This window comes from Copidosoma floridanum, unplaced genomic scaffold (genome assembly GCF_036245765.1).
Source record: "Copidosoma floridanum isolate Cflo_tuat_1 unplaced genomic scaffold, Cflo_Japanese_pri ptg000005l, whole genome shotgun sequence".
NCBI lineage: Eukaryota > Metazoa > Arthropoda > Insecta > Hymenoptera > Encyrtidae > Copidosoma > Copidosoma floridanum.
In genome coordinates this window covers 13,526,019-13,547,698 of record NW_028321882.1, presented here as the reverse complement: position 1 = coordinate 13,547,698, position 21,680 = coordinate 13,526,019, and the positions used below count along the sequence as shown (strand labels likewise).

At 32.5% G+C, this 21,680-nt stretch overlaps 1 protein-coding gene across 1 annotated transcript in view; it reads left to right on the top strand.

The window, feature by feature from the left end:
- The window catches only part of Mid1 (calcium-permeable channel component Mid1), a 381,266-nt gene that overhangs the window by 182,115 nt on the left and 177,471 nt on the right, over positions 1 to 21,680 (top strand). Inside the window, exon 2 of the mRNA XM_089598117.1 lies at positions 5,632 to 5,854. Coding sequence (XP_089454243.1) covers positions 5,632 to 5,854 — 223 coding nt within the window. The remainder of the gene's footprint in view (positions 1 to 5,631; positions 5,855 to 21,680) is intronic.

Here is a 21,680-nt window from a genome sequence, read left to right as displayed (position 1 = left end):
AGGTTAAATATATTTCTGACTGATAATTTTGGTATTTCCTCATTTATCGAATTGACAGGATTTATTCTGGTGGTTTCTGTATTCGTATCGCAAGCGTGTGATGTTGAGGCTACTGATTTGAAAAGTTTACTTTTAATGAGATAGAATGTTTTGATGTATTTTTAGTGACATTTTTTAATATGTTTAGTCAAGATATAGATGATGTCTGTAGTTGTGTAAATTTTAAGAACGATGTTCTTTATGTCACGTAGTCGGGGTGCTGGAATTTTAAAACTGACAGATTTTTTTTTTTAAACAAAAGTGGTTTACCCAAAGTCTCTTTCTCTCAAGTTTTCCCCTTACCCCATCCCCCTCACCAACTGTTCTCTACACACTTCCCCTCTCCCCACTATAGATGTTTACCTGCCAACCATGCCGTGTTACTCTTCTGCACACCTTTACCCACCATTCCCCCTAACACTTTTAAGCAATTAATTTTTAAACAAATTTTAATTTTATCTTCCCAAAATAATTTTTAATTGACTTTGAATTTTTTTCTTTTACAATTCTAAAAAAAAAAAAAAAAAAAAAAAAACACTATCCATTCAAAGATTTGAACCCTCGACCTCCTGCATATGAGTCCAGTACGTTACCCACTCTGCTACGAGTGCTGCTGACTATAGAAACTTGGTTTCTTGTACTTATCGTGTGGTTCGTAACTATAATATTCCATTTTTAAATGCATTCACTAAAAACAAATACATTTAATTCATAATAAATTATGTATTTGTTTTTTAAATAATACATCTAAAAAAAAAAAATTAAAATAAACATGTAGAATCCAGTTGAAGAACGTATCAATAATTTTTAAAGGCGCTTCTTTCGAATTCAACAAACAAATTGTGTTACAATATCACATAATTTCGTAGATAAAGTAGTTCATTAAATCAATCATACATGAATTATGTGAGATTATTATATAAATATATTTCGAGTTTCATATCGTTTGAAATGTTTTTAAGGGCACTTATTTTAAATTTGATAAACAAATAATGGCAAAATGTCATTGTAGTAATTATATCAAAATAAAACAAAAATTGTATTTATGAGCTATAAAATCGCAAAAAAATAAGTGAAAAAAAAAAATTTTTTTTAAATTAATAAAACGACATATAAAAATAAAACGAAATAAAATGACAAAAGACATGAATAAGTACAATGGAATGAAAGAAAATGAAATAAAAAAGGGAATGAAAAAAAAAAGAATAAATATGAAAATAAAAAAAAAATTAAATAAAGGAAATACAAAGAAATAAAAAAAATGTAATAAAATGAAATATAAAAAAAAATAAAACAAGAAATAAAAAAAAAAATAAAACAAGAAATTAAAAAAAAAAGAAGAAATAAAAAAATTATAAAGGAAATAAAAACAACAAACCAGGGGGTATTAATGGGTCATGGGGCCTATTAATACCCCCTGATTTGTTGTTTTAATTTCCCTTACAATTTTTTCATTTGTTTTTTTTTTTTTTTAATTTCTTTTTTTATTTTTTTATTTTTTTATTTCTTGTTTTATTTATTTTTTTTCATTTCTTGTTCTATTTTTTTGTTTAAACACCTTGAGTTATTACACTATGATCTAACTTTGGCCGTTTCTTGTTTGTTTTCAAACCAGGGGGTTCTCAGGGCTCCTGGCCAATTAAGGTACATTTGCTCCAGATTTAGTCATGCTTCTAGGTTTTGTTACTTCCACTGTCTCCTTCGAGATTCTGTTTTCCTTTTTTCCTCTTTTTTTTTTGACTAATCATTATAACACTTAAAAACGGTAATCTATTATTCATATTGTTTTCCGCATACAGAAGTGATCCTACTGGGTTTTTAGATAGTGAATCAACATTGATAATAAGTTTTTTTGGCTTGTATTTGAGAGTGTATGAAATCAGTAAATTTAAACATCTAGCAAATTTAATTCTGACCCAGATCTTTTTTTGTATGCATTTAATTAAATAGTTCATGATCCACTTGAAGAACGAATTGATTTCCTAATAGATACGGATGAAAATCATGCATTGCGGAAAGTATAGCTAAACATTCTTTTTTGGTCCTACAATAATTTACTTTAGATAAATTTAGAGTTGTTCAAAGATAATAACTGCCAGGATGGTCAAACCCATTTTTTTCTTGATTTAATACCGTTCCAATAGCGTAGTCAGATGCATCTGTTGTCAACTTACATGATTTACTAAAGTTGAGAAATTGTAAAATAGGCTCTTCTCATAGATGGTCTTCTAGTGTTTGAAAACTCTTCTGTTGCACTTCTGTCCATTCACATTTGTCTCTCTTTTTAAATAAATCTTATAATGGCTTGGCAATTCATGAAAAATCTTTAACAAACTATCTATAGTATCCTGCTAGTCCTAAGAATTGTCTAATACTTTTTATAGTTTTTGGTTAGGGAAATTCTCTTATGGCCTGTATTTTTTAAGGGTCTGGTTTAATTTCTTGTTGACTTACCATGAGCCAAAGAAATGTGACTTTTTTCGCAAAACTTCAGCGTTATCTGGCTAGAGTACCATACTCGTTGATACTTCTCAGTCAAAAAGTAACCTTAATTTACGGTCATGATCTACTAGATCTTTTGCATAAGCAATAATATCATCTCAAAACACTAATATTTCAACATTTAATGAGCTTCTTAATATGAGTTCCTGGTGAGTGTATGGATCTGTGTTTACATTTCTGCGCATTTATGTGAGTATGTGACAATAAAAGCGCTGACACCAGAATGTCAACTACACTGTATGTATCGAAACAGTATTAATACACTTGCTCATATGAGGTGTTTGGTTTTGTTTGATTACTCTGTCTAGGTCTTATATAAATTTATTATGTGTCAATACGCTAGGGGCATGGATTTGGTGTATCATGCATAGAAGTAAATATACTTGATAGTCCGATATAAACAAAGATGTGGGCTTGAGTACCAGGCAGAGTACGAATGCTGTGCACTACAACTACACTAACTGCGACTGTGCAGTCTGTCGCATACAACAACTCTAATCCTACAGCTAGAGTCTCTCTGACTCAGTTTAAGAGTAAGGGTTTTTCTCTAATACTGTTAACTAGCGCATGCCTATATCTATAAGCATCTGATAGTGATCCAACGGACCCAACACTGGTTTTCCTGAAGTAAAGTTATCTATACCTTTTTTTTTTATTAACTTCGGTTATTTATTCCTAAAAATATATGCGCTACGACCAAATACGGTGGAATGCGCAATGCGCCATTTATGTGCTTATAAATTATGAATAAGGAGAGGTAAAATTTCAATAAATCTCTCATTACTAGGAAGTTTCCAGACTTCGTGTTTTTTTAATTTTGAGAGTTCCCTTTTTGCAAAGGTAATCAGTTTTTTAAATTGTTTGTTGACTTCTGCTTTGAATTTATTGATTTTATTCTCTAATAATACAGTACTTACTTTGTTTAAATAATGGTAACTTTAGATTTGATTATTAATTAATTATAATCTTGTTTCTAGGACATTTTTCTCTCTTATAAGCTCCTGCACAAACAATTCCTTACCACTTCTCTTATTTTTCTTATAACTCGCAAAATAATGTGTCAGGGGTTTTATTAAACATTGTTTCATGTGAATAAACTTATTAGTTATGTGTATATAAGTAAAATTATGAGATTATATTAAATTCTTACTTCACCTTTAAGAATTTTTCTTCTACAACTAGCAAGATTAGGTTAGGCAAAACCGATTGTGTGTACGTATTTGTTTTTTTTTTTTTTTTTTTTTTTTTTAAGATCACTCTAAGTAGCAGATCTAGCATAAAGAGTGTTCGCTTGTAAAGCAGGACTCATGGAAATTAACCGCTCTCATTAGCAGATTCAGAATACAAATAGAATGACTGCTCTTGTAAGCAGATCTTGGGTATAGAATGTCCGCTTATTAAGCAGGACTGATGATATGAACCGCTCTTGTAAGCTCGTTCAGGGTAACAATAGTGTATTTGTTTTGCCTCTTAAGTGTGTATCTGTGTGCGAAGTATAAGAGACTACCAACTTCTTTTCTACTATTACTTATTGCACAATGTTATCTTATTTTTCACCTTTTTTATTTTTTAACAGTATACTTTTGTTATTTATTTTACAGTTAATTTATCAATAGATTATCATCTATTTATTTCGCTTTTTTTCCTTTTTTTCCTAATAATAACAAAATACCGCATATATGAAGCCCTCCGCAAAGGCACAGCATATACAAATCTGCGCACACTGCAATAAATGGGGTTGTACACACTGTATTACATGGCATCCAAGAACATGCTTTTTTTGGGATGGTATTTATTGTGTTTTTAAAAATAACACTGAGAGAATAAATAACAAGTAAGCAAATACTTAGAGATACAACCATGCTCTGCTACAAATTTTTGTTAAATGGTATATCGTAAATATTTAACTTTATTATTCAGTAAAAGCTAGTTGATTGTGGATTTGGGTCTCACGCTTTTTGATGGGCTGCAGGAGTAGCAGACTGTCTAACTATTTGTTTATTTGTATATCGGAAAAAGGAAAATAAGATTATTATGATTTGTAAAACATATGTGTTAACGTACTTTTTTTTTACAGGTTGAATTTTGTATGATTCTTCAGTACTGCTTCTTCTAATATTATCAATTTTATTTAGTCATAACTAATGAAATATTTTGCACTATATGGTATATTTCTTTTTTAAGTTAGTTTTACAATAAATTACAATGGATTTATAAATTAGTTAGAACAACTTAGATTGAAATATTGAACTTATAATAAAGGATCACACTCGATGAGCGGTAGAAAACTTGTAACTAAAATGCTGTCCAAAGAAATGCACCTTGCACGTAGCTATAGTTAAAACTTTTTTGTTTTACATGCTATAGAGCCAGTACTTGCTGACTACACGTGTTCAGACTTAGTGGCTTACTTCGGTTGTCATTTGACCCTTCCGAGAGCCACGAAGAACACAGTCAGCTTTGCAAGGTGACGATTTTTGTTAAGTATGACTCTTTTAACAGTCTAAAGATTTTATCGTTCAGCGAAAAAATATAATATGAAAAAAAAAATAAAATCAAAATTTATTAATTTAACTAAAGTCATTTCATAAGAACTAGATTTGTGTATGCAATTAACCAGGGCATCGAAAAGGTATTTTTCAAGAATTAAATATAGCTTTTGTTGTGATAAGGAAAAGCTAAGTTAGAATGTAGAAATAAGTCAGATGTAAATTCGATTTTGATTCATTTTCTCTGCTAGCAATTTCAAGATTAATTTAACGGATATGACTTTTATGCACTAAACAATAGTGTAGTAATTGTCAAAGGGTCCTAATTATGTGTGCTCTAGAATTTAAAAAAATTTTACTAGATATTTTTTATAACTAATCAATTCCGGTTATTTTAACTTATTGCCTTATTGTTAGAAGGTTGTAAGGTGTTGGTATTTTAAAAAAGCTTGAATATATGACTTCAGCAGGCAGCATTCAACAAAGAAGCAAGTATTATATGCTAAATATCTAATTTTATAAAAAAAGATTAAAATTAATGAACTTGAAATAAAAAAATACACATAATACTTGATAAATTTTCTATTGTCTTCATTTTCAGGAGGCGTATCGGAAATGGGTGTGTAGCTCCCTCGTGCCTTACTTTTCTCATGGGGGACCGCAAAACCTGGAGCCCTTAAATAAATCTTGGTCAGGTCATCGTATACGACCTTGCAGGTCCTTGTGCCAATCCGTAGAACAACGCTGCCCCTATCTACTTCCAGGAGACCGTGCACCTGCATACCCTACACAATACGCTGGTGAACCTACCTTCCTTTGTCAAGGTTAGATTTCAACAAATGTTAATGATCACAACTAATTTAAAACGTTTTACTTACTAGAATTTGTTAATTATTTATGACGTGTAAAAATAGTTTTAAATTAGTGTATTAAAATTTAATAAATATCTTTAAAGCGAAGCTTTTTTTGTAGGATTCTCACTTGACCAAAGTAGGAAAAAACGTCATATTTTTTTTTGCCTCTTTTGTTCCTGTTTATCCTACAAAAACCGCAGGCTCTCTTAACAGCTAGATGAGTACAGCGTTATACGTTAGTTGATGTACGCGTACTCTTGCCCTCTTTTCTTCTTTTGCTCTTAACAAACCTCCCTGTTTATTTCTCTCTATATCTTTCTCTTTGTCTCCTTTCTCTCCTCCTCCTTTGTCTCCTTTATCTGTCAACTTTTGGGATTCCAAAATGTTACGTTACTTTTCCGATACATACAGCTTAGTACAGCAAAACTTACACAGGCTTTATGTGAACAAATTTGTTATAATCATTTATCCATGCCTACAACAATTATAATCCTGTAAAAGCTTGCTAAAATATATGTTGGAAAAAATAAAATTACTATAACGAACTTATTACTTAACACAATCTTTATGTGCAATTTCAAACCTTACTTCCAAAGTGTCAAACAAACAATTAACCAGTACCATAGTCGTGTCTTTATACCCGCATGAAAATTAGAGAGAGATATTTGTACAGGTTAAATATGCGTTTCGTAATTTTAAAGAAAGGTTTCAAGATTTATGTAAGGATTGTGTTGAGAAAAAAAAGTGGCAGTACTTTCATGCTCTAAAAATTTTGCAAGCTCTTAGAGTATTATTATTGTTGAAGGCTTAAATAATGATAAGAATAGGTTTGTTTTTGTAAAGCATTTTTTAACTTTTGCCAATTCAGCTATGTATACATACACATAGTAAAAGTCACGTTACATTTTGGGATCCTATCAGGTAAATGAACATTTTCTGTGTTTATACAGCAAGAACAGAGCAGTGCCATGGTGCAATTGACTTGGCATCTAAACAACATACGGAAATTCTTGTTTTCGATAAAGAATTAAATTTCTTAATTATTTGTAGAATATACTTGTTTCTGTAAAAATATTACAAAACAAGATATGTCACTTTAATAAAATAAGATACTCTGAAATAAAATGGGTAAGAGAGGTATTCGAAAAAAAACAATGTAAACAACTTATTAGTTATTATTGTGCATTTTGATGAAGTCTGCAAGATTGGTACATCTGGACAGTTGTTGAATCATGTTGTAATGTTATGGCCTTAATATTACTATATAAAATAACATAAGCTTATTATTATTACTAGTGGCTTCCCGTCTCGGCTTCGCCCGAGACTCGCTGAATGGAACACATGTGTATTGACACATAATTAGAACCTTTTCAGTAAAAATTTGACATCTATTTTTGATATTTCTTGGAACAAAAAACTTTTTATTAAAAGTGTTGGAAAAAGTGAAAAAAAACATGAAGATGCTCAAAAGTACCGTACACTCCTTATGTCATAAAATAAGTATTGGCCCTAAAAAAGGCCGTTGATTTGTATTTTTTCACGTTATCATATGGAAAGGGTTATCTGTTAGCGCTACAAAGATTCAATACCGATAAAAAATATAATTTGAAATTATTTTTTTAATCACAAAATTTCAGGAAATATAGCATTTTTAGTTTTATTACAGAAGGAATTAAAACAACCTGATGATGAGGATCTCCAGTTCTTGAAAAGCCGACGTACAATTGTCCATGTGAAAAGCAGTTTGATCTTAAATCTACACCCACAAAATTATAAGTCTGCCCTTGGAGCTTGTTAATTGTCATGGCAAAAGAAACTTAGACAGGAAACTGTAAGTGCTTAAACTAAAAAGGTAAATCAGTTGGCATCATCCAAATTCTTGGAATAAAAGCTACTTGGCCTGATGCTGGACCAGTTAAAATAGTAGCTTCTATAACATTATTTCGCAGAGATTTAATTTGCAGTCTGGTTCCATTACACAGGTGGAGGGGGGTTAAAGATTATGTAGTGGCATAATCGGAGATCCAACTTTTAAACTCAACTAATGGGGTGGAAATCCTGATGGAGTTAGGAAGTTTAAAAATTTCTGAGGATAACTAACAACATCTTCAGTTGCGATGACTGAATCAATAGAGAGGTATTCTCAAGAATTAGCTACAAATTTTTGAAAAATAATGTTGTTAATTTCCTCTGCTGTAGAATTTCTCGGTGGAATTATCGCTCTCTCGCATAACTATTGGTATGGTTTGTTTGATAAATTTTCAATGTCCAGCAAAAACAAATGTAATGCCACCCATTAAATTTTGGTTTGATATTAAATCTTGCAATTCTCTATTAATTGCTTTGATGTGAGTTCTGCAACTCATTGTGCACTTATCCCATACAATAAATGTTGTATCTCAAAGAATTTTCGCAAGTGGGCCGTTTTAGCGTATCGGGCACGTGTAACCCTTGTAAAAAAAAACATATAATGGAAGTTTAAAAGTGGAGTGAGCTGTTCTACCTCCACTCAAGAGTGGCAGCAATGTCAGAAGGTGCGACAGCAAGGGACAGTTTTCCAGCTGATCTTGCTTGGGCCAACATAAGATTACTTAGGAATGTTTTTCCAGTGCCTCCAGGAGCATCTAGAAAGAAGACTTTTCCACTAACATTAAAGACACTAATAATCACACGATTAAAAGCTTGCCGTTGATCTGGAACCAACTTTGGAAGATTTTGCTCAACGAAATCACGTAAATAGTTATAATCATAACCATGTCTGATGAAATGCTTAAAAGGATCAGTAGTACAGAGTTCATCTTGAACATGTGCATTCAGCCCAAATTAAGCCAAATTTTTTTCTGACAGAGAGATGATTTTGTTCTTTATTTTAATTAAACCTCTGTTAACTATTTCTTTAGAGATTTCAATTTCCAAATTATTAAGTTGAATTCGTCAAGAGTAAAGAATATCTTTACATAATTATCCTTTAAACGTATCCCACAAAATTTGGGGTTACGATGGCTTGCAAAAAACTAAAATGATTGCAAATTAGTCACGTTACTTAGACGGATTTTCAGACAAAGCAGCATCTTCCAGTGTTTTTTTTCCATTGATCATCATTTTCTAATGAACCAAGTGCTTGGCAAGCAGCTTTAAAAATTGGATAAGTAACACTATCAACGGTTTTCAAGTACTTAAACGAAGTTAGGCCTTAAACATATTAAAGTAACATTCAAAGATGGAAGCACTTGGATTGGGTCGGATGAATTGCATAAACTCTACCTATGGCTAAATCTTTTTTTACTCCTGGTCAGCCTGGAACATCTTTTTCTTGTTTTCTTCTCACAAATTTATTATTGTTCTATCGGTAATAGGCGGCAACTTTGGAATACAAAAAAATTTTTGCAAAATCCTCCATTGTGCAAAGTTGAAAAAAAAGGAGTTAATGTCGTTTTTATCGGATTTTCGAAAACTTATTGTATATTTGGCTGATTAATGTAAGCTCTTTAATAATTTTTAAGATGGACATCTAAGTATAAGACTGCAGGGTGTCGCGCGTGACTCTCAAAATCAAAAAAAACGTTAAAATCCTTCTGAGGAACAAATATAGCGTCCATTGGCATAGTTGGCAATTTCGTCAACATTTCCAACTGAAAAAGTAGCACGATCAGTTTCTTTGTTAATATATTTACAAATATATTTAATTACTTGCACTGAATGACAAAATTTGACATTAATGTGAGCATTGAAACATCAAGATGAGATTGGTAAATAAAAAAAAATCCAATGGTTATCAATTGGTACACTTTTATCACGTACTGTAATTATGGAACTATGACCTCCGTCTGCAGGAAATCTTCTACGATAGGTAGGATAGCCGTCATATGCAGTTTGAGTTTCTTTAACAAAATTCTAAGGATACTGTTTTGTACATCTTCCATTATTCAAACATGGTGAAGCCTTGTTGAATTGATCGCAAGGCCCATGAATCATACTTTTTGAAATAATATTAAACATTAAGGGATCTTGTTGAGGATTTGGTAATTTAGCTGAAATTATGTTGTCTATTCCATCCAGCTAAATTTTTGTTTTTAGCCATAAAAGTATGTGCACGTAAGGTAGGCCTCGTTTTTGCGATTCGACACTGTAGATCCAAGCATCAAATTCTCCATGTATTGATTTCTTAGTGAGGACATCTATGAGTTTTCATAGTTCCAAGTAAAAAAATCTTGAAACAATATCATGCCTGTCTGAAGGTTTTTGATTTTTGTGTTATTCGTTTTTCATTTCCAACCATTCAGGATTACATGTAAAGGTAATTAATAAACATAGAAGTCCAAACGCATGTACGTACGCCATTAAATCTTGAGTTTTTTCATGCATATATTGTGGTGAGCCAGTAAATGAAGAAAATAAAATAACTGACTGTCCAATACTGTTGAGTTCAATATTGCTATCATTATTGACTACATCTCGTAAATGAAAGGAATTTTCGACATGCAGTTCTTTTTGATGTGTTCACAAGTAGAGTAAACGCTCTGTGATCATTTTTGCCATCATATCGAACACAAACTGATTGAGTAAGTTCTTATAATACAGCAAGTAGTTTATACTTTTATTCTCAACATAAATCTGTAAGAGTAGAATTTCATGCAAGAAACAGATTTGTTTGGAAGACTGTTAAGTAGTATATCAACAAAATATCAATTTTCTCCGTAAACAAACATAAGAGGATATTGCAGAGAGTCTCGTATAATCAGTGGAGCTCAGAAACTCACTTCGATTGCCCGTGACGACCATGTAGAACAATATCTCTGCGACCTTTTTCTTTGTCAACTATTAGTGCACCAAATTCATTAATTCTCGGTTCGTTGTATTGTCCCCGATGTTTGCTAACAGTCAGCATGAATAATGAATCTCAAATTTTCAAGTTCATCGACTGTTCGAAATTCATAATTAGATTAAAAGTCCTTATGAGGGGATTAAAGTCATGCATAATTTTTTGCAATAATTCTATCAAAGTTTTTTTAAAAGTAGTGTCTAATCAAATAGAAATTTTTTCGGCTTCAGACATAAAATAAATTTGCAAGCACTAAGGATTTTTTTACTTTTCTGGAAATAAGCTGCCAATCAAGTGGTACACTTGACCTTGAATCTTAAAAGTTGGCATAAAGTTTCCTTCTCTGATCTCTTTACCTCCAAATAATGTCATTTGAAATCGAGTATTGTAACGTTCAATACAATCAAGATAATGTTTTGATAAGGGGTGTTCGTCCATCAACAGACATCTTACCAATTTAGAAGGTTTTTCCACTGGATCAAGAGAAACTTTACTACCAGAACAACAAAGCTCTGGAGCTTCCTCTCTCAATTTTTGCGCCACAATATGTACAAATACATACAATTTCATCTATTTAAATTGCTGGGAGATTAGGGTAATAAATATCAGGGCTATAATAAAAAGCTGATCTGTCACTCAAATAAACGTTATTTCGTGAATTGCGACGCTGCTGTTCCGATCTCAATAAATGTTCTACATCAGTTTTTTGTCGCCTGCGATTGTAAACGTTTGAGGCATTTAAAGTTCTCCTTCCGACTCGCCCTCTTGCAATTCTAGGCGATGTTAAAAAATTTTAACTTAAGCTGGTCCTTAAAAGGACCAGTCAGAAACACTCAGTAAGCTGAGTGCAACAAAGTTTGTTAGCGAAGTAGTTTAACGTTAGTTGGTCCTTAAAAGGACTGGCCAGAAAGACACAGTAAGCTAAGCGCAGACTGAAGGATCGTAAAATACTGGTTAAATGCTGATAGTCAAGAACGATGCAACGTTGTCAGTGGCCGGGATTTCCAGCCTCTCAACAAACTGCTCCACTCTCGACGCTTGTCACTAAATGACTGACTTGGTTTAACGTTAGCTGGCTTTGTATAGCACTTCTGTTAGTGAACAAATCGTTGTTAGTCGCTTTAAGGTTATCCTATAAAGTAATTTTAAAAAGAAAATTTGTTGGCAAAGTAGTTTAACGTAAGCTGGTTCTTAAAAGGACTGATCAGAAACACTTAGTAAGCTGAGCGCAACAAAGTTTGTTGGTGAAGTAGTTAAACGTAAGCTGATCCTTAAAAGGATCGGCCAGAAAAACTTAGTAAGCTAAGCGCAGACTGAAGGATCGTAAAGTCCTGGTTAAATGCTGATAGTCAAGAACGATGCAAGGTTGTCAGTGGCAAGGTTGACGATTGTCACTGAATAACTGACTTGGTTTAACGTTGGCTGGCTTTGTATAGCCCTTCTGTTAGTGAATAAATCGTAGTTAGTCGTTTTAAGGTTATCCTATGAAGTAATTTTAAAAAGAAAATTTGTTGGCAAAGTAGTTTAACGTAAGCTGATCTTTAAAAGGACTGGCCAGAAAGACTTAGTAAGCGAAGCGCAGACTGAAGGATCGTAAAGTCCTGGTTAAATGCTGATAGTCAAGAACGATGCAAGGTTGTCAGTGGCCGGGATTTCCAGCCTCTCAACGAACTGCTCTACTCTGGACGCTTGTCACTGAATGACTGACTTGGTTTAACGTTGGCTGGCTTCATATAGCCCTTCTATTTGTGTACAAATCGTTGTTAGTCACTTTAAGGTTTCAATCTAAAAGATTTTCTAAAAATATTGTTGGTAAAGTAGTTAAACGTTGGACGGCCCTGAAAAGGACTAATGAGATTGATGATTATTTGATTAATATAAATATTACTGATGGCTCTAAAAAGGGCTGGTAGTTTTTTTAGTAATTGGTAGGTGCTGGAAGGTCGATGATTCAACACACTGGATCCAGCGTTCTGTAATTGGCATGTATCTGCCGTTTGACTTAGCTTAACCGACGGGGATCGCGTAGCTCGGGTATTTAGATCCAGGGTAGCTTGACTCGTGACCTTGGAGTCTCTGCTTATGAAGAGCATGCTAAAGGAAGATACGCAGCTGGCCAAAGGATATTTTGTTTTCGAGTTGCTCCCTGGATTACTAATAGCTGATTGTTGGGCGGGAAAGTAGGCCTGGAACACATCTCTTCGGTGGGTATGCTGTTAAAATGAAATACTGACAAAGAGACTGAACTTTCAGCCAACATGGCTGTCCATACCCCTCAGGGCTGTCTTCTCTTGCTCGCTATTGCACAGAATTCCGTGATGATACCAGGCCGGATGGTTGAACGGCCTCAAAACTCTGATGTATTGAAAATGGTTGTGCTCTGGCCGGACGTCTCCTGGTATTACGCTGGAGACGTTGCCGTTCAGAATGCCTATTTTTTTTAAGCGCTCAGTGATCTTGCTGGTTCAGGGAGAAATAAGACACAGATCGCTTTTCCATTCGAGAAGAGTTTTGTTGGTAGCCGGGATACCCAGCTACACGACTAACAACTTAATTCTTGATGAACTGCTGGTGATTGACTACAGTAATCGCAGAGATGCTCGGGCCTGTTATATCCACACTTATTTGATTCTATTGCAGGTAGCTTCAATTTTACGTTTACGCCACCTAGTGGATCCTGCTGAACTGAAGCACAACACTAGCTTATTTTAGCAAAACTTTGATCTTATTTATCGCTATTCTTATTACCTTTCAAAAAAAAAACTATGCTAAGACCATCTTGGAATTATTAAGAATCACTATGTAAAATTTTAGCAAAATCGGTTAGGTAGTTTTTGCAGTTAAAGATTATAATGGTTTTAGCGACTTTGCTTTATTCATTAGTAAGATTATTATTAGATGTTCCAAATAACTAATAACTATTGTAACCATTATTAAAAAAAAACAAGTTAAATAAAAACTTATTTACAGTGATATATTCTTTTAATCGTTAGTTTATGTACGCACCCCTTTTAACCGACTATCATACATCTTTTGAAAAGTTAAAAAATGATAACTTATCTTGTTATGTTGTAGATAAAAGTGTATTTAAAAATTGTATCTTACTAGAACGATAATGTTGAGTTTTGTTGTGCTTAATAATATTAGTGTTTAAAATCATACAACTCACACAAAATGCTAGGTAGTTGCTTCTTTCATCAAAAAAATCTAAAAAGGTACCAAAGTGTCAGCAAAACTAATATAAGCGTCGAAAAATATGTGTAAAAATTTAAGACCGATTTACCATGTCGTTAATAAAATATTCTTGTCAAAAAATCACTCTTTGAATATTGGAACAATGGTGCAAACAGTACATAGCTTCACTGTAAAAAAAAGTGTTACTTACAGCATATCTATTAATAATTAAAAAACTACTTAAGACTACCTTAGACAGTAAAAAAATTCATACGTTTTTTGAGAATTTTTTACCACATAGTTTTAAAGTATTAGTAATCAAAACAGTACTCTTGGTTTCTTTTTAGAAGATAATCAAGTAAGTATCACGTATGTGGCAGCGTTGCATTGTCATATAAATACAAGTGGATGGATGTATATGTTTATAAAATGTATAAGTATACGCAAAGGCATTTATATTTTACTCTGATATTGTAAATATGGGATGATATATGTGTATTGTATATCTTTATACAAGATTGACCTATATATTGGGAAATAACTACCGTCAACACTTCTGAGGTCTCACAATTCAAAACACTTCCACACTTCATGTAAAAGTACCATTAAAACATCAAAAATATTAATGTAAACGTGACGTTACTGACCAGCATCAAAATTTAAAAGTGAAATTAATGAAGGATTTTTTTAGTAATGTAGACAATTAAAAAATCTAATGAGCCAGTAATATATACAAGTAATTATCACGCCATAGCCAAAGTACATGCGATAAATTTATATAAATATATAAAAAAGACAATACTATAACATACATAAAAAGAATAAAAAAAATGCTGTTATTGAATACGACGTGCCTGTAAAGCATTTTAAAATTTTCATACTGCTATGACTATTGACCTTATGTTTGTTAGTTATTTAAATAAAGTCGAAAGAATAATCTATTCTTCTATTTCTTTATACAACCAGCCTATAATTACGACTGTTAAGATCGTCAATAAGTCTTAAGTGTTGATAACTAAATATACTAGTAAATAAGCATTCATAGGAACGCTCTGCCTTACGGAGTAAATCAATGATTTAGGATTGTCGACTCTCTTGAGAAAAAGTGTCACAAAAGTGGATTTTGCTTGATTCTCCCCCTCGGCCCCATCTGTCTTAACGTGCTTTCGGTACCCAGTACACTACACATTATGAATTTCACTTATTTTTTCTTTTATTGTATTTATATAAAAAAAAAACAGTTTCTAAATAAATTTAAATTCCCAATGTCTTGCACACAGGGCAAACCCCTTACCCACCCTGCTATGAACGGGCCCGACAATCGAAAATCAATTACTTGATTACTTTATTTTATCTTACAGTTCGTAACTTATTTTTAATGCTTATTATTTTAAATTTAAAGTTTTATTTATTGTGTATTTTTAAATTTGGCTACATTTCCATTAAATTAATAAGTTATCTAATGAAATATACTTTTTGGTACATGTTTTTTATTGAATTTGCAACAATCATTTATTTATTGTTAATTTGTTACTTTTAAAACAAATAGTTGTTGTTTGTGCAATTTTTTTAGAATTTTCATAAATAAAAAAAAAAATGTTTCGTACTGTATAAACACAATAACTTATTTTTATTACGTTTTTTTTCTTCACAATTTTTATTTGTTATTGACAACAAAATTCAGAGAGTTGAGAGGAGCGCAAATATATACTGCAACGCCGAAAATTATTTTTCTCATAAGGATGAATTTACATACACGCTTTTGAACATACTTTACCCAGTCTTTCTTGCGTTTAAAAAAAAAAAAAAAAAAAAAATCATAGATTCATTTGAAAATAAGACAGGTTTGTCTAATAGTAATCCTTCATACAACTTAATAAGGAAAGCTTTAAATAGATCTATTGAAGCCTATTTCAAGTAATTTTTTCATAAGGTTTCATGAAGAATTGCAAATTTTTTAAAAAAACATGTGAAAAACGCTACAGTTCAATGACCTGCTATTTTTAAAGGATATTTCTTATTTTCTTTAGAATTGGTTTTAAAACCATCGGAAGATTTGATCAAAAAGCACAGTCTTGTACTGGCCATACTTGTACTGGTAATACCTATGTGAATTTACAGATTAGTGAGTAGTTATATAACAAGCAGTATAAGCTAAAAAGCTGGTCACTTCCCATCACACTGCCGCAATTCGATGAGTTTGGCTAGCTACATGGTGGGCTGAGCGAGGAAGCAGCAGATACAGGTTGATATATATACACATATATATATATACACATACTAGTGGGGCTAACGCCGCCCTGCGCGCACCACTCGTCAACCCCCACTAACAGACTGAGTAGACAAAATAACGATATCACTCGTGTATTTATCAATGCAGGCTGAAAATAAGTTCACAACAGCAGAAGTCGTGACTCACAAAGGAGTAAATGGAACATATGATAACATAAATATAAATTTTCCTAAAAAATTTTTAAATAAAATTGGAAAAATTCTTGAACCACACACATAAAAATTATAAATAAATTCAATAGTAGTGTTAATAAGAACTTAAGGCATATCAGACGGTCTCAGTAGAGGCATAAGAATAAAAATAACAAAATTATTTAAGTATAATATAGAAGCAGAAATAAGTATGGGAGAAGAAAGCAAATTTAATATTCCAAGAATAACATTGAATACTGACACCTTATTATCATGACCTTTTGTCTATAAAACATATAAAAAACAGTTTCCCTTTGTATAAGCATGTTCTATGTTTATTAACAAATCAGAAAAACAGAGCTGTGATTCCTTAGGATTGTACAGAGCGTTCTAATTGTAAGCCCGGAAAACTATACGACGAGATAAAGCTCATCAATAGCTCTCGAAAAGCTTTTTACAAAATTTGGATTCGATGGATTATTAACGAAATATTGTTGATTTAATAATCGATCAATTCCTCCAATCACAGAGCACTTAGCCTCAGTAGGCGGGGCCGAAGCATTGTGGACGAGTGACTATGCATAGCTAAACTCTTTTACGGAGAAGGTGGTAATAGGTATGCCAGGAGACAAGGTTACTGACTGCAGAGGTTTGATCAGTTACCGTACCAGCGCAAAATTAAAATAGCGAGGTCGAAGTATTTTAGCCGGAGATCTGATTTTTGACAAATGATTACGCACGTCCACTACGCTTATTCAGTGCATATTTTTTTCTCAGTAAATTTCACAGAGAAACAATTCAATTCAAATTTTTTTGAACATGCATCGCCTGATAAAAAAAACCGGTATGTGAGAGGGTCTCATGCGTCGAGCTTCAATATTTAGTAAAACTCTTGATATTTTAAAGTTGAACTACTTGGAGATAAAATTTTTATTTTTTGTTTACTGTAGAAGCAGCTCATTTCACGCATTTACTTGGTCAAATTTTTTTATTTTATGAAACTATTTAGTCTGATTTACGAAAATAAAAGAAACAAAAATAATAAATAAAATTACGATTAAGCAAGACATGTGCGTTTATGGGGCACACCTCTCTAATGTGTAAGATTTTACTAAAAAAGGATCAGTATTTAATTCATACAAAGCTTTATCGTCTGAGGAATAACAGCTACATCTAGAAACTAGAAAAAATCTTACGCTTTCAGCGCGATGGCTCAGCGCGAATCTGAATGCTAATTTTTCCATCTACGTGTTGATCAATCTTGGACCTCTTGGTCCCTGGAGTACCACATGACTATATGAAAAAAAACAAGAAAATTCCGCGCATCGAGCTAGTTTATTTATCAAAAATCTTCTTAATCTAGAGCTTTCATTATCAGATTTTAAAACATAACTATTTTTATGCTTTCCCACGTCATGCGCACTAAAAGTTCAAGTAGGCAGAAAGGTCGTATATGGTGAGAGTAATTGACTAGCTGTATATTTGTTTCTCTTTTTTTTTTTTTTATTTACGGAAAAAAATTTACAAAGTTTTGAAACTACTTCAAAATAAAAATAAAAAGTGTAAGAAAAGAAGAAGCCCATTCCACTCTATTAGTTGGTCAAATTTTATGTATTTTGCAATTTTTATCGTATAAAAAAGGATTCATATTGAATCGTTCAGCGCGATTCATCAGCACGAATGATTATGCTTGTTTTTCAATCTGCGTGTCGATAGGTCTTGAACCTTTTGGTCACTAGAATACCACATGACAAATAAATGAAAAAAAGCCTAAAAATATCGTGCATCAAGCCTTGTTTATTTATCGCGAAGCTCTTACATTAATCGCATTAATATCTAAGATGACGACACAATTATTCCTTATTTCTCCAACGTCCTCAGTATTAAAAGTTAAAGAAGGTGGTAAGGTTTAGCCTGGTAAGCGTGTTTGAAAAGCAAAAGCCCCAATTCTTATTTTTGTTTACTTTTTCAAGCTTTTAGCTTCTTCAAGATTGCTTCCGGCAAGTTGAAAAAAAAAACCATCTGCGTGTAGTCCTCGATTGCGTAGTTTTGCACTGCACGATTTATCACGATACTCACAAACGGACATAACAGACTAAGCAACCTTCTTGCTCGAAATGATAAATGAGAGGACGATCAATATTTCACGAAAAACAACGTTCTAATGAGCCTAGCGGATTCTTAAAAAAGTTATTTTTTGTAAGCAAGTCAGTCTGACCTGCATAAACATGAACGCCCGCTTAAAGGCAAATTCGAATACAGGCACTTCGTGAACCGAATAAAAAAAATTGACATCCGACGGATTCGACCATAAGATATTAAAATCCAGAGTTTTTAATCTTACCAATGTAGCTAAACCATGGGCTTTATTCGATGCCACAAAATACAAACATAACTTACTTCTAGATAACGTTTATAGATGTAATAATTAATTGAAAACCTGCTCTTCTGTAGATAATGAAAGATCTTTTTTTTTTTAAGTAAAAAATAAGAAAAATGGAGGTTTTTGCTGATCAAACACGCTTTCCATGCTGAACCTCACCATATACTTTAACATTTAATGCTGAGACCGTTAGAGAAATTAAGAATAATTATGTTGTCATCTTGGATACTAATGCGATTAATGTAAGAGCTTTGCGATAAATAAACAAGCTCGATGCACGGTATTTTTAAGCTTTTTTTCATTTAAATTTGTCATGCGGTTCTCCAGTGACCAAGAAGTTTAAGACCTATCGACACGCAGATTAAAAAACAAGCATAATCATTCGTGCTAAGCCATCACGCTTAACGCGTGAGATTTTCTTGCGTTTCTAAATTTACTTGCAATTTTTCAGACAATAGAGCTTTGTGTGAATTAAATGCTGATCCTTTTTTAGACGATAAAGTTTGACTGAATACATAAAATTTGACCAACTAATAGGGTGAAATGAGCTTCTTCTTTTCTTACACTTTTTATTTTTATTTTGAAGTAGTTTCAAAACTTTGTAAATTTTTTTCCGTAAATAAAAAAAAAAAAAAGAGAAACAAAAATACAGCTAGTCAATTACTCTCACCACATACGACCTTTCTGCCTACTTGAACTTTTAGTGCGCATGACGTGGGAAAGCATAAAAATAGTTATGTTTTAAAATCCGATAATGAAAGCTCTAGATTTAGAAGATTTTTGATAAATAAACTAGCTCGATGCGCGGAATTTTCTTGTTTTTTTTTCATATAGTCATGTGGTACTCCAGGGACCAAGAGGTCCAAGATTGATCGACACGTAGATGGAAAAATTAGCATTCAGATTCGCGCTGAGCCATCGTGCTGAAAGCGTAAGATTTTTTCTAGTTTCTAGATGTAGCTGTTATTCCTCAGACGATAAAGCTTTGTATGAATTAAATACTGATCCTTTTTTAGTAAAATCTTACACATTAGAGAGGTGTGCCCCATAAACGCACATGTCTTGCTTAATCGTAATTTCATTTATTATTTATGTTTTTTTTATTTTCGTAAATCAGACTAAAAAGTTTCATAAAATAAAAAAATTTGACCAAGTAAATGCGTGAAATGAGCTGCTTCTACAGTAAACAAAAAATTAAAATTTTATCTCCAAGTAGTTCAACTTTAAAAGATCAAGAGTTTTACTAAATGTTGAAGCTCGACGCATGAGACCCTCTCACATACCGGTTTTTTTTATCAGGCGATGCATGTTCAAAAAAATTTGAATCGAATTGTTTCTCTGTGAAATTTACTAAGAAAACAATATGCACTGAATAAGCGTAGTAGACGTGCATAATCATTTCTCAAAAATCAGATCTTCGGTTTTAATACTTCGGCCTTGCTATTTGAATTTTGCGCTGGTATGGTAACTGATCAAACCTCTGCATTCAGTAACCTTGTCTCCTGGCATACCTATTACCACCTTCTCCGTAAAAGAGTTCAGCTATGCGTAGTCGCCCCTCCAGATTGCTTCGGCCCCGCCTACTGAGGCTAAGTGCTCTGTGTTCGGAGGAATTGATCGGTTATTAAATCAACAATATCTCGTTAACTATCCTTCGAATCCAAATTTTGTAAAAAGCTTTTTGAGAGCTTTTGATGAGCTTCAGCTCGTGGTATAGTTTTCTGCGCTAAATATCAGAACGCCCTGTATATTAAAAATCCTTTATTCTTTTACGGACAATTCAACGTTGCCTTATTAGGATGTAAGAATCCAAAAAGAATTTTTATTCAAATTGAATCCGAGAATAAATCAGAAATAAGAAATATTGTTTGGCAAGAAATTTTTTAGTTTTTCAAAAATATGGAACTTTGAAGATCGTTAAATCCAAACAGACGTATGTTAATTCATAAAAACCAGGAAAAACAAATATGTGAAAAACGTGGGAAGGGTCTTAAAAGAACAGATAGGTTAAAACGACACAAGAAATGTCACAACATTAAGCTCACAAAATGAATTATTGTTTTAAAAGCTCAATTTTGTTTGTCTATTGAATTATATATTCTTTTTAATTCTGTCTAATTGTTAATAAAGTGCTCAGGTAATCAAGAATTTTATATTTGGGTAAAGTAAACATGGACCAGAAAGAGATTTAAATTGTAAAAGTTTAATCAAATTAAACAAATAATGGTACTTGAGAAACATTTCAAGTAAGGGGAAGCGAATGGACAGAGGGAGACCTATGATCAGTGACTTAAAAAACTCTTAAAACGAGGTATGACTTGAGTACTAAATTGCGTATATTTTTTAACATTTATGCTGGTACAAAATTTGATAAATGAATATTTTATGGAGGGAAGTGGAGGTAGAGCTTAGGAGGAGTGTGGAGAGTGGGGGGAGCTCACTTAAATATAATTTGATTAAAAATGACGTTAAAACAAGCAAATAACTACGTAAATCAAGGAGGATCTGAGAAGAGCTGCGGGGTAGTGGGGGGACTGAGACTCACTTTCGTCAATACAACTATATTATATCGTGAGATATGTATATACATGCATGATTCTGCCATAACTTCCTCAGATCGTGTCCAGTACTTGTACTCATGTATCGTAATCAAATCTAAAACCTTAAAAACGTTAAATTGTATTAAATGCTGTTGACTTAACTGTAAAAGATAATTAATCATTCAGAGTCGAATTTTTTATTTTCACCTGGGCACGGAACTCAATTTCACTTATGAAAGCTTTCACTAGTAAAAAATAAGACTTATTTGCCATTTAGGCTAGTAAACATTGTGTATTCTAGCTATTGGAAATTAGATTTGTTTCTTTGTCACAGCCAAAATTCACAAGTACGAATGAGTTTTCATTGCATACATTTTGTCCGCATATTTACCCCATCATCGTGGTTTTAACAAAAATCTGTTAAAAAGAGTTTTTTTTTTTGATTGAAAATGC